This window comes from Giraffa tippelskirchi, chromosome 10 (genome assembly GCF_054371585.1).
Source record: "Giraffa tippelskirchi isolate mGirTip1 chromosome 10, T2T-mGirTip1v1.2.pri, whole genome shotgun sequence".
NCBI lineage: Eukaryota > Metazoa > Chordata > Mammalia > Artiodactyla > Giraffidae > Giraffa > Giraffa tippelskirchi.
Window position 1 is genome coordinate 8,793,660 of NC_137284.1, and position 13,779 is coordinate 8,807,438.

Sequence of the window (13,779 nt, forward strand, 5' to 3'; positions counted from 1 at the left end):
TTCATCTATATGTATATTTTCAAGCCCCATGATTATTTTATTATTTATTGAATCTTATTTCTCATGGGTTAGTTATATAAGCTAAAGATTTAGTGTCACTGGTTCAAAATTTTTATAGATTATACTTCATTTAAAGTTATTTTAGGGACTTTCCTGGCAGTCCAGTGGTTAAGACTCTGTGCTTCCACTGAAGGGGGTTAAGATCACCGGTTAGGGAACTAGGATCCCACATACCACAAGGTGTGGCCAAAATAAAATAACAATAATGATAAGGTTATTTTTAAAATTGATTATATTCCTTGTGCTGTATGATATATCCTTGAGGCTTATTTATTTTATTCACAGTAGTTTGTACCTCTTCATCTACTCCTACATGTTGCCCCACCCCTTTCCCTTTCCTGACTGGTAAGCACTAGCTTGTTCTCCGAGTCTGTTTTGTTATATTCGTTTTTGTTAGACCCCACATACAAGTGATAACATACAGTATTTGTCTTTGTCTGGTTTATTTCTTCTTTTGCTTTCTTCCCTTGTGATTTGATGACTCTCTTTAGTGTTATGTTTGGATTCCTTTTTCTCTCTCTTTCCTCTTTTTGGGCTACACCTCACGGCTTGCAGGATCTTAGCTCTCCAACTAGAGTTTGAACCCCGGCCCTCAGCAGTGAAAGCCCAGAGTCCTAACTGTTGGCTTGCCAGGGAATTCCCTCCTTTCTCTTTTGGGTGTGTATCTATTACAGATTTTTGGTTTGCGGTTACCATGAGGTTTCTATATATGGGATTATTTTAGGTTGCTGATCTCGTAATTTCAAACAAATCTTAACAACCCCGCATTTATACTCTCCTCCCCTCTCAAGTTTGTTTTAAAACTCTATCGAATGAAGAAGATAAGATCCTGTCCCCATACCTCTTAACCTTTCCCTCTAGCAGCACGCTGAGTAGGTAAGCAGTGGAAAAACAGGGAGGAAAAATAGGAAAAAGGCACACTAGTGGATGTTTCCAAATTCTTATCAAGCCTGTGTTAGATGGGTTGCTAGGGGAGAGAGAAAGACAGAAAAGGCTTTGGATTGGATGTGAGAGTCAACTTTTGATTTAGATCGGGGGAAAATACACTAATAAACCTGATTTTTTGAATTTTCTAACTGTAGTAAAAACAGTTTCAATGTATTACTTATTTTGGTGGTATCCGTCCTTCAACACCAGCAGAATACACACTATACTCTTAGAGAAAAAAATAAGTTATTCTGGGAACAACTTTGTAGAATGACTTCTATAATTTAACGCCAAAGCTTTTTCCTTTTTGCTAGTTTCTACAGATTATTAAAGCTTCTTCTAGTACATAAAGAAAAATGAAGTGTTTGAAATTTTATCTAAAATTAGTATAATGAAAATGAGAAACTAATCAGTTCTTTCAAACATCTTTTCTTATATTGATATTCTAATTTTAAAACAAATTGTTTTTGGACTTCTTTGGTCGTGAAGTGGTAAGAATCCACCTGCCAATGCAGGGGACACGGGTTCGATACCTGGTTCGGGAAGATTCCACATGCTGCAGAACAACTGTCTCTGCGCCACAACTACCGAGATGGTGCCTGTGCTCCCCAACAAGAGAAGCCACTGCAGTGAGAAGCCGATACACCACAACGAAGAGCAGCCCCCGCCTGCCTCAACTGGAGAAAGCCCTCGTGCAGAAATGAAGATCCAGCCCAGCCAAAAATAAATAAGTTTTATCATTTAACTACCCTTTTTGCTCTATAGCTGGGCCACATACACACACACACAAAAGGTACTCTTTCCACTCTTTCTCATGACCACAGTTATTTTTTTTACTTTTTCATTGAAGGATAATCGCTTTACAGAATTTTGTTGTTTTCTGTCAAACATCAATATCAATTAGCCATAGTTGTACATATGTCCCCTCCATCTTGAACCTCCATTTCCCTCCCCATCCCACCCCTCCAGGTTGATACAGAGCCTCTGTTTGAGTTCCCTGAGACATACAGCCAATTCCTATTGACTATCTATTTTACATATGGTAATGTAAGTTTCCATGTTACTCTCTCCATACATTGTAGTTTTGATTTGCATTTCTCTAATAATGAGCGATGTTGAGCATCTTTTCATGTGTTTGTTAGCCATCTGTATGTCTTCTTTGGAGAAATGTCTGTTTAGGTCTTTTCTCCACTTTTTGACTGGGTTGTTTGTTTTTCCTGTATTGAATTGTACGAACTGCTTGTATATTTTGGGAATTAATCCTTTTTCAGTTGTTTCATTTGCTATTATTTTCTCCCATTCTAAGAGTTGTTTAGTTTCCTTTGCTGTGTAAAAGCTTTTAAGTTTAATTAGGTCCCACTTGTTTATTTTTGTTTTTATTTCCATTACTCTAGCAGGTGGGTCCTAGAGGATCTTGGTTTGATTTATGTCATCGAGTGTTCGGCCTATGTTTTCCTCTAAGAGTTTTATAGTTTCTGGTCTTACATTTAGGTCTTTAATCCATTTTGAGCTTATCTTTGTGTATGGTGTTAGAAAGTGTTGATGTAGCTGTTCAGTTTTCCCAGAACCACTAATTAAGAGGCTATCTTTGCCCCATTGTATATTCTTGCCTCCTTTGTCAAAAATAAGGTACCCACAGGTGCGTGGGTTTATTTCTGGGTTTTCTATCTTGTTCCATTGGTCTATACTTCTGTTTTTGTGCCACTACCATACTGTCTTGATGACTGTAGCTTTGTAGCACAATCTGAAGTCAGGAAGGTTGATTCCTCCAGCTCCATTCTTCTTTCTCAAGACTGTTTTGGCTATTTAGGGTCTTTTGTGTTTCCATATGAATTGTGAAATTTTTTGTTCTAGTTCTGGGAAAAATGCCATTGGTGATTTGATAGGGATAGCATTGAATCTGTAGATTGCATTTGGCAGTACAGTCATTTTCACAATATTGATTCTTCCTACACAGGAACATGAAATATCTCTCCATCTGTTTATGTCGTCTTTGATTTCTTTCATCAGTGTCTTATAATTTTCTGTATACAGTTCCTTTGTCTCCTTAGGTAGGTTTATTCCTAGATATTTTATACTTCTTGTTGCAATGGTGAATGGGACTGATTCCTTAATTTCTCTTCCTGATTTTTCATTGTCAGTATATAGGAATGCAAGTGATTTCTCTGTATTGATTTTGCATCCTGCAACTTTGCTAAGCTCACTGATTAGCTCTAGTAATTTTCTGATAGTATCTTTAGGGTTTTCTATGTACAGTATCATGTCATCTGCAAACAGTGAGAGCTTTATTTCTTTTCCAATCTGGATTCCTTTTATTTCTTTTTCTTCTGTGATTGCTGTAGCTAGGACTTCCAAAACTATGTTGAATAACAGTGGTGAGTGGACACTCTTGTCTTGTTCCTGATCTTAGGGGGAATCCTTTCAGCTTTTCACCACTGAGAATAACGTTTGCTGTGGCTTACCATATATGGCTTTTACTATGTTGAGTAAGGTTCCTCCTATGCCCATTTTTTTGAAGAGTTTTAATCATAAAATGTGTGCTAAATTTTGTCAAAGGCTTTTTCTGCATCTATTGAGAGTATCATATGATTTTTAATCTTTCTATACCAATTTGTTAATATGGTATATCATACTGACTGATTTTCATATATTGAAGAATCCCTGCATCCCTGAATAAACCCAACTTGATCATGGTGTATGAGCTTTTTAATGTGTTGTTGAATTCTGTTTGCTAGAATTTTGTTGAGAATTTTTGCATCTATCTTCATCAGTAACATTGGCCTGTGGTTTTATTTTTTTGTGTTGTCTTTGTCTGGTTTTTCATGACCACAGTTCTTGATGGCAACTCAGGATCTCAGTAAAAACTGCTAAACTGAGCCAGTTACTGTCCTCTCCCCCATCAGAGGCTCCAGGAATGGGCAGACTGATTTTCTCCCCAAACTTTATGTCATTTTTTCCTTTTTCAAAACCTTTTTGTGCTCACTAGACCTCCACTGCATTACTTGTACCTACCTGCCTCTCCCAAAACAATTTCTATTTCATGATTAAAGCTTTCTCTTATTAAAAAAATTATTTTAGAAAATTTTATATTTACAGAAAGGATTGTTGCTTTTATTCAGCACTGTTTCTGCTGTTGTTAACATGTTATATTAGTATGGTGGTATTGATAAATTTGTCACAATTAATGAACTAAAATTGATACATTACTAATAACTAAAGCCCATACTTCCCTGAGATTTCAATAACTTTTCCCTAATGCCCCCTCCTTGTTCCACGATCCCATCCAGGAAACCACATCACATTTTGTCATCATGTCTCTTTAGCCTCCTTTGGACTATGACAATTTCTCAGGCTTTCTTTACTTCGATGATCTTGACAATTTTGAGAAGGACTGCTCAAGTATTTCACAGAATGTCCCTCAATTTGGGCTTGTTCTTCTCATCGTTAGAGTTATGAGTTTTAGGGAGGATTACCACTGAGGGGTAACCCTTCACTGAGGTGAAGGGCTGCCTTGTCATACCATATCAAGGTATATACTATTAATATGACTTATCAGTGATGATGTTAACTTTGATCCCCTGGCTGAGGTAGAGTTTGCCAAATTTCTCCATGGCAGTACTTTTCCCCACCCTTCTATACTGTACCCTTTGGAAGCAAGTTACTAAGCATTTCCTCCACTTAAGGCATGGGGGAGAATCTACATAAACTGGCAGGCTAATTTTTAATAATTTTAATTTACTAGAGCTAACATAACTACAGTAAAAATAGACCAGTTAACAATGTTTTGGCCCTCTGGAACCAATAAACCAAATAAGATCTAATATCCATTCAACTTATTTGCTATTGGAAACAAATTCCAACCGGACGGGAAGCACCTTATGGCTAAGGATCATCTTCCATGTCCCTGTATCTTTCATAAGGCACAGAATATGATGGTCAGCATACAGTAGAAGGCACAGGATATGGAGGCTTGAACATTATAGAGCCTTAGCAAGAGTTTAAATTGTTATTTCGGAAACAGACTTTGAGTCTGGACGTTAGCCCTACTAATGTAGTAGTTATGCATTTCACTCTAGGAGAAGTCAAGATGCTCACTCTGTTACAACACTAAAGAGCTAGAAAGCTTTCTTTGTACATATGTAGAGTAAATGCATACGCAATCTAAGAGGAAAAATAAGTGGAACTTTTCTTGCAAAAGAAACAAAATTAGAAAGTCTGACAAAGAACCAAATGAAGTGTAAAAATAGTAAATCGGTTACAAATGTTTTTAATAATCCAACTTATAAGTAGTGGTACATTTACTGTTGCTAGGAGTATTTTACTCTTCTGCAAATAACGTTTGAAACATATTAAATCAAAATCTCAGATTCTGTTAGAAGATGGAAATCAGACTTATTTTAACACATTTTAAAATTATGCCACATCAGACTAGCTTATTATTGAGTTCTTAATAGAAGTGAGTCTCTAATACATCAAAATGTGGCATTCAAGTGGTTATAATTTTCTGAATTAAAAGCTATTAGTGGAAAATATTACAGTCCAGAAGTAAGTAGTAAAAGAAGACAATCTTAAACATACAGTATATTTGGATATAGTATTATGCACTTATATGAAAAATCTCTCCTCAGCACTGAAATGAATATATCAATTTCCATCTGCAGAAGGTTTTCAAAGTTTACAATCTGATTTTCAAAAACAAAATTTTCTTAACCTGAGGTTTATGAGTAGATTTTATAGTAGTTCATGAATCTGTGAAAGTTCATGCAATACTTCATTTATATGCATATTATCCTGGGAGTAGAGGTTCTCCATCTAGTCATCCATCCCATAAATATTACTGAACATCTATTATGAGTCAAGGATTAGTTTTAGTTGCTGAACAAAAATGATAAAGTCTTTGCTCTCATTAAAAAAATATAAAGGCCTGCTTTGTGCCAGGTTCTGACAGGCATCAGAGATAGAGCAGTGAATAAATCAGCAAAAATCTCCACTCTGATGAAACTTCTATTTTGTGGCAGACAGACAATATACAAAATAAATAAGTCAAATATTGTAAGACAAATTATGACAAGTGATAAGAAAAATAAAGCAGGAAAGGCCTATACGGTGTTTTTCTCTTATGTAATTTCGATAAGGTAGCCAGGCAAAGATCTAAGGGAGGTGAGAAAGTGAAGAGCTGTGGGAATGTATGAGGGAAGAGCATTCTAGGCACAGTGAACAGCAAATAAGACACTGAGAGAGGTATTCCTGGTATGAGAAATAACAAGATCATTGTGGCTAAAGCTAGGTGAGCAAGGGGCAGGATGAGGCCAGATATTACAGGGCTTCATAAGCTTTCTAAGGACTTCAGCATTTAATTTGAGTGTGATCAGAAGTGACTAGAGCATATGCCAATGAGTGAAATGATCTGACTTAACATTTTTCACAGACTCACACCAGCTGCTGTGTGGAGAAAAGACTGAAGAGAGCCAAGAGAGAAAGTCTGGAGACCAGTTAGGAGGCCACTGCAGTAATTCAGGAGAGCTATGACAATAGCCTGGACCAGGGTAGTAGCGACGAAGCTTGGGAAAACTGGTAGTCACTGCAGAATCAATAAGATTTGCTGATTGCTGCGTAAAGGAAAGAGAGGAATCAAGGGCATTTAAAATGAGGAAGAGAGCCTTATCTGGCAGTCCAGTGGTTATGGTTAAGACTTCATGCTTCCAGCGCAGGGAGCATGGGTTCAACTCCTGGTCAGGGAGCCAAGATCCCGTACTCCTCACAGTGAGGTTAAAAAATAAATAAATAAAATGAGAAAGGGAAGTAACCACTGGATTTAATAATGTGGAAAATAACTGATATATCTGATGAGAGAAGTTTCTGTAGAAAAGTGACCAAAAAGCCACTTGGCTTAGAAACCATGGGACCAGAAGTGAAGGTTTCTAAGTTAACTGAACTTGGTTAACTGACAACTGAATTTAAGAGGGTGACAGAACTATTTTTATCACATGTTGTTTCAAATTTGAAAGAGAGGCAGTGTATGTATTTGAAAGAACTAAGTTGGATCCTTAATCCCTGTTTTATCCTACCTTTAACTTCATAGCCACAATGCTTGATGTATGCTTAAATATTTGTTGAATTAAGTTAATGTATTGGCACAAATTAAACCATAGAGCAATATACAAGTGTAAGACATAAATCAAGTATTTCTGCCTTTTATGTAAAATTAAGACAATGCCCACTGTTGAAATGCTTTCAGGTGGCTCCGTATTAGTTTTGCTAAAAATGTTTTTCAGAATACCTTTCAGTATATCCTCAAGGGCAAACTGCCAATGTGGAAGAAGTCAGAAAGGTCCTGCCTCCACCACCACACCCCCACCCCCAGGTTATGATGATGTGCTTATGAGGAAAACTGAACCAAAAGACTGGAAAAAACAGATAAGAATATTTCTTTGAAATTTAAAGAGACCATCACAAGAGGAAGCTAACTGCTAACAATTACCTACCCCATAACAACATGTAAAACAGAAACACAAATCCCATAAACTATTTAAAGGGATTTTCTGAAGGAGTTCCCCAGTGGTCCACTGGTTAAGATTCAGTGCTTTCCCTGCCATAGTATGGGTTCAGTCCCTAGGTTGAGGAACTAAGATTCCTGCAAGTGGTGGAGTGCAACCAAAAAAAAGAAAAGAAATAAGGGGATTTTCTCTGAAATTGCAGTATTACAGAGTAACATGTCCTACTCTAGTAACAGATGTTACTAGTCACAGATATGTAGTAAAACACTGCAATGATGCAATCATAAGCAACACTGATCACAGCTAAATTTACTTAATATACATGTGAGCGTGTTAAGTCGCTTCAGTTGTGTTCGACTCTTTGCAACCCCACAGACTGTAGCCTGCCAGGCTCCTCCATCCATGGGTTTCTCCAGGCAAGAATACTGGAGTAGGTTGCCGTTCTCTTCTCCAGCGGATTTTCCCAACCCAGGGATAGAACCAGCACCTCTTAAGTGCCCTGCATTGGCAGACGGGTTCTTTACCACTAGTGCCACCTGGGGACTTCCCTGTGGCTTAGACGGTAAAGAATCCATTGCCTGCAATGTGGGAGACCTAGGTTCAATCTCTGGGTTGGGAAGATCCCCTGGAGGAGGGCATGGCAACCCACTCCAGTATTTTTGCTGAGAATCCCATGGTTGGAGGAGCCTGGCAGGCTACGGTCCATGCGGTTGCAGAGAGTCCGAACTGAACCGACACTATTGAGTGACTAAGCACGACACAGCACTGCGCCGCCTGGGAAGCCCATTCAGTTTACGTACTTTTTCAAAAACACCTCTAACATACCCAATGATCCAAAATAACTCTAGAAGAGCTGTTATAAATAAACAGGATAAAACTTCAGTCTCCTGTGCAACTCCTGAATGACTTAGATTATATGAACATAATATCAACTTGGTAATTTTCATCTAAAAAGTTATACTACAAAATTTATATTTATTTCATAAATCTGTACAATTAAGGAGGCAGTTATCAATTCATCATTAACAATAAAGTTGGACACAGACTATAAGGTATATACATACAATAAATACATATAGTTAATCATTTATTTGGAGCTTTTGTAATTCTGCTCAGAATTACAAAAATGGTAGTTCTAGGTTTATGGCTAGTCTAAAGAGAGGTGCCCTTCTACAGAACAATGTCTTGGCTCACACAAAACTAGAAACCTTAATGTTCCCTCTGCCCTTCAATGACACATCACCAATTCCTTCACTACCAAGCTTCGTTTACAAATGCTTATAAACTGCACAGGATTAAACAGGTGACTACTGTATCAGTAAGGATATGTGATTTCCTCACCACAGAAAACAGTTGGACATGAATGAGGGACTGGACAACACCACCACCACAGAATACAACAAAAGCAATAATATTAGTTTCATTTTGTTTACAGACCATCTCTAAAATAATAAAAATAAAAACACCGATGCTCTTACCAGCTACTACATAAACAATTCCTTAGAGATTTCAATTTAAGGAAGGTGTAAGTGTTAAATATATGTGGACTGGTTTGTTTGATCAGAGTGGTTAAATTATTTGTGAATCTGACTCTGGAAGAAAACAGCATTAAAAGATATCTTCTATTCCCGGGGAATAAAAACCATTCAAATCAACAAGCATTTGTGAACCATACTACATGACCATTTTTGCCCCTTCCTGTCCTCTTGCTTCCACTGACAGGAGTTTTACAATGTATCATAACTATACTTATGGTCAGCATGCTGCAGAAAATATCTTAGCATACTGATGCCAAGCGAGCTATGAAACATCTTGGCTTCACCCCCAACTTCTTTAACAGGTCAGTTGAGTGAAAGGAGTGGCAGCTCTTATAAATATGAGGGGTCAAAAGCTGAAACAACCAATTCACTTTTATAAAGAAGAACAAAGTATAAGAGCATCCTGTACTGTGAGGAAGATTTATGATTTCTCACTTCTTGTTCAATTGTTCTATCTATGTATTTTAAACCTATAAATAGATGTATCAAATACTAGGTATTGTTATTCAATAAAAGTTAGGATTTAAGGGCAGCAAATTTGTCTAGGTCACATTCCTGAGGCTTAGGATGTGCACAAGGTCATATGGTCAATAAGCATAGACAGGACTGAAATAGAGGGATCTCTGGGACTCAAGTCTGTGTGTCTATCACCATATTACACACTCACTGCCAATCTGACATGTGTACAATACAGACTTCAGTGCTGAACAGGTAGTCAGAGTTCTTTTTTTACTTAAGAGTTAAGACTGAAAATACAAATTACATAATCATGTGATTGACTGATACGTTAGAACAAAGTGTAAAAATGAAGCCATAAAAACTACATGGAACAACTCAGTTTCACCAGTGAGGAAAGAAGTAATTAAAGCAAAAACTTGTGTGTGTGTTTTTTTTTAGTTGTCCAAGCTGTTTTTTGCTTTGAGCTAACTTCCATGAACAGATACAAGAAATGTAGCTTTATTTTGGTACCATGATTTTCAGAGCAATAATAAAAAACAGTCTCTAGCAAGTTAAAGAATTTCAAAGGCTATAGACAGTAAACTATTAACCCACTTTTAAAGTTCAGGCAATAGACAGGTATCTATACTTGATATCTAATAAGGCAACCCTCATCCTAAAAAGAACACTAATTATTCATGTATCTTTCACCTCAACCTCAAATTTCTGCCTTTGAAATCTTTGTTCTTCTTCAAAGGCAGAAATCTGGGAAGCCGATCCTGGCTCCTGACCTTCTCCAAGCATACATCACTGCTATCTGCACTAACACTGAATGCCCTGGATGAGACAGCCCTATCACTAATCATTTTTAATTAGAAACTAAATTTTTAAACTTTGTTACTAAACAGGTCAAGACACAATTGTTTCTGGCAGACACCAAGTGACCACTCACTCTTCTTTTTTTTTCAAACTCTTATTTTTTGAAAGTTTCTAAAACCAAGAGAAGCTTGGTGAACGAAAATGAAGCTAAAGGTTGACATTAACACTTACAGATTTTTAAAACAATCAAGGTAAATTTTTTAAGAATCCATTTTATGAGTCAAATTTTGTAATAACAAACTTCATCTTATTTTCATGGTGCAAAAGCCTGAGACATTTCCTCTGAGAGATGGAGAAAACATGTAGCAAGGAGGAAGAGCTTTGGCAATGAAATTCTGACTATACACTACAGTGTCTTAAGCTAAACTTTTCAAGTAGTGACCTGACAAATGAGGATCTTGCATTGAACTCACTAAAACTATATTAAAGATTTTTATACACTATTAATACGTATTTGCAGTGGATAAGAGTTCAAGGTGGAGAGAGTATCTATTTTTCAAGTGTATCAAAAATTTAAAATCAAGAAAATCAAAAGGTATGCACGAAAGGGCCAACAACAGAAGAGTAACCAATGACAAGTGATTAAAGCCAAAACACCAAGTTGCTAAGTATATAAGGAAGCTGCTGTTCATCTGGACCTCTGCCCAGAACACAAAAATTTGGAGGAGAGATGGTAGTGGTTTAAAGGGGACAAGGGTTCTAAATTTGCTGCCTCATTCCTTTATCTGGACAGCTCATCTTGGCCTTGCAGAAGCTTCCTCTGATAACTGTTTCTACTGAAATGTCCATAACCACACTGGAAAATCCAAACGGGGTACCAAAGCATTTACGTGGAAATCCACTGTTTGAAAAACACCTAGAGAATATATTTAAAGCTAAGATATATTTTGTTCTTTAGAAAAATCAACCCAAGATTCTCGCAAAGGAGACAATGAAGCATTTTAAAACATCTCAAAATTCTTTAAGGTAGCTAAATAAAGAGCAAAATTATCTGTATTCCCCCGAGCTTATGGTCCTTCGACAAAAAGCTTTTCTTCTTCTTTTTCAAAGACTGAGTTCCTTTAAGAACCACCACCACCTGCTTATGGTGCTTTTTTTTTTTTTCCGCTCAAGAAGGCATCTGCACTGCAGATCTCCGCTCGAGGGGAGCTTGCCAGCCAGCTCCCACCAGCAAGCAGACGTGTATACAATGGAAACTAAAAGCGGCCTGCAGCTTCCCTCCTAGTCTTTCATAGAGATGCGAGGAGAAGGGAGTTCCACCAGCCCCTGCTTTGTCTGAATTTTCTCCCCCTCCCCCCTTTCTGCGGGAAACACCCCCTTTTGTTATACTTCGATCAATAATAGCCGACAAAAAGCATGGAATTAAAATAAGTCGATTGCTTGGCAAGACTCTATCTATTCTCTTCTAGAATGTAAGCTGCTAACCTCGTGTCCCCACCCCCATGCCGCGCCAGTGAAGAGCAGGCTGTGTTGCAGATGCAGTCACGGATCCATCTTGGACCGTCATCAGCTCCCTCCCAAATCTTCCCTGAGCTATTCTCATCACGCCTCCTTCTACCTCCGAGCCTCTGAAAAATCGGGCATTCCGAGTCTGGCCACAAAAAAATTATTAAAGGCGGATGAGAACAGTACAGAAAACGGCTTCAGTGTTTCCATTAAACTTCCTCATCCTCCCCACGGGCAACCGAAAAAAAAAAAACCCACCTCATATTTTCTGGAAGACAACCATGAACGGCTGGTTATGTCAACACCTGTCTGCAAACCTGCAATGCAACCCAACCCTTTCACCGCCATCCCCTCAAAATCCTAACAGGGCATTTCTCCTACCACCAACCTGCCCCGATCCTCTCAGACTCTCTAATCCTCCACTAAACCACCCCGGTTCAGAGGACCGATTCGCCAACGCCCCCCAACTGGCGTCTTTCGCCCACCTGCCCAGTCTCGGCGTTAACGCCCACCCGCAGGAATATCTCCCCTCCCCCAGTCTGTTTCCCCCTCACCCCGTTATTTCCCCACCGCCTGCAAGACCTGTCACCCCCCTCCCCCTTAGCCCATTTTCAGACGCTCCTTCCCGGGGGCTGAAGCCTCCAGGACGCGACGGTGACGTGCCGTCCCTGACCCCCTAGGGCCCCCCTCCCGAGGTCGGGGTCCCCCGGCGCGCCTCACCCGCACAGGAGGAGCCGCAGCTCTTCGTCCCCAGGGCGGGGCAGGCTCCCGGGCTCCCGCTGCCACCACCGGGCGCAGAGGACTCGGCCCCGGAGGACGACGAGGAGACGGACGGGGACTGAGTGGCTGCCGACGGCTCCGCCATGGCTGCACGAGCAAAGGCGGGAGAGGGGTGAAGAGAGATGTGGGACGGGAGACAGGGAAGGGAGAGAAAATAATCCGGCAGCTGGCTCTCCAAAGTCGCCTCGCCTCTCCTACTCCGAGGACAGACTCCGACAGACTGACTGACTCAGCCCAGCGCCGCGAGAGGGCGGGAGAGCGACCGCGCAGCCGCACAAGAGCCCTCCGGCGGGGGGCGGGGGCGGAGACTGTCACCCTGAGCCCAGTGACGCAGGGCGCAAGCGCAAGAACTGTCCCTCGGCGCTCCTCCAGGGAAGGAGGGGCAAAACCGGCTTCGCGCAGCGCCTTGGAGGGGTGGGCGGCGCCCCTCGGGGAACCTGGCGCAGGGGGCGTGGTCAAACACCAAGCTCCGCCCACCACTGCGGCCGAAGTTGAGGGGGGCCCTGCGGCTTAGTGTTTCTCCACGGATTTTTCTGTGATTGTTTTAGCTTAGGCTGATTATGTGTTTTAACGATAGAAATTTCTTTTTGTTTCCATTAGTGGGGTATATCTGTCCCACAAATTCCAGAGCCGATGTTTTTTGTCTGATGCGTTCCTACTCGTACTCCGATGGTGCCAACCACAGCATAGGCCCACTCTGCAAGGTGATTTATGGATTTTTCTGGATATATCCTAATACCTCATCACCATGAGGGACAGATGGTACGATCTCCCATTTGGTAGGTGGAGAAAGATGCTGTACAGAATGAAAAACTATTACTCATTTCAATAACATTGCAATGCATCCGCAGAACATGCTTCACGTTATCTCGTTACTCTTCCCCGAATAGGGGTCTACCTTGGGTCCCAAGGTTGCCGGTTCCCTGTCTAATAACTAACAGAGAAGACACATTCTGAACGAAGAAAAAGAAAAAGCTAAACTAATGAGAAAGATGAGCCAGAAGATAACAGCCTGGCTGTGGTTATGGGATGGTAAAATTAGGGGTTAAAAATTGAGAATATGGCACAAAAGACATATAATTGAATTTATTCATCGCCTAAAAGGGGTCCTTAGTGGAAACTGTATTTGAAACCAGATACTATCTAGTTTGTACTGGATTTTACTCTTTTTGGCTTCTCTGGTTGGCTTGCAAAATTCAAAGCCTTCTACCTAC

At 39.9% G+C, this 13,779-nt stretch overlaps 1 protein-coding gene across 5 annotated transcripts in view; it reads right to left on the reverse strand.

Annotated features, from left to right (window-relative positions):
* The window catches only part of RTN3 (reticulon 3), a 64,989-nt gene extending 52,202 nt beyond the window's left edge, over positions 1 to 12,787 (reverse strand). For 3 of the 5 annotated variants that reach the window (XM_081532824.1, XM_081532823.1, XM_081532820.1), the window contains exon 1: positions 12,506 to 12,787. In XM_081532824.1, the coding sequence (XP_081388950.1) occupies positions 12,506 to 12,650 (145 nt within the window). In that variant the 5' untranslated portion in view covers positions 12,651 to 12,787. Of the gene's footprint in view, positions 1 to 6,544; positions 6,549 to 12,043; positions 12,263 to 12,505 lie in introns of those variants that run through there. The other 2 variants (XM_081532821.1, XM_081532822.1) reach the window with 2 other exon arrangements.
* Positions 12,788 to 13,779: the final 992 nt, after the last annotated feature.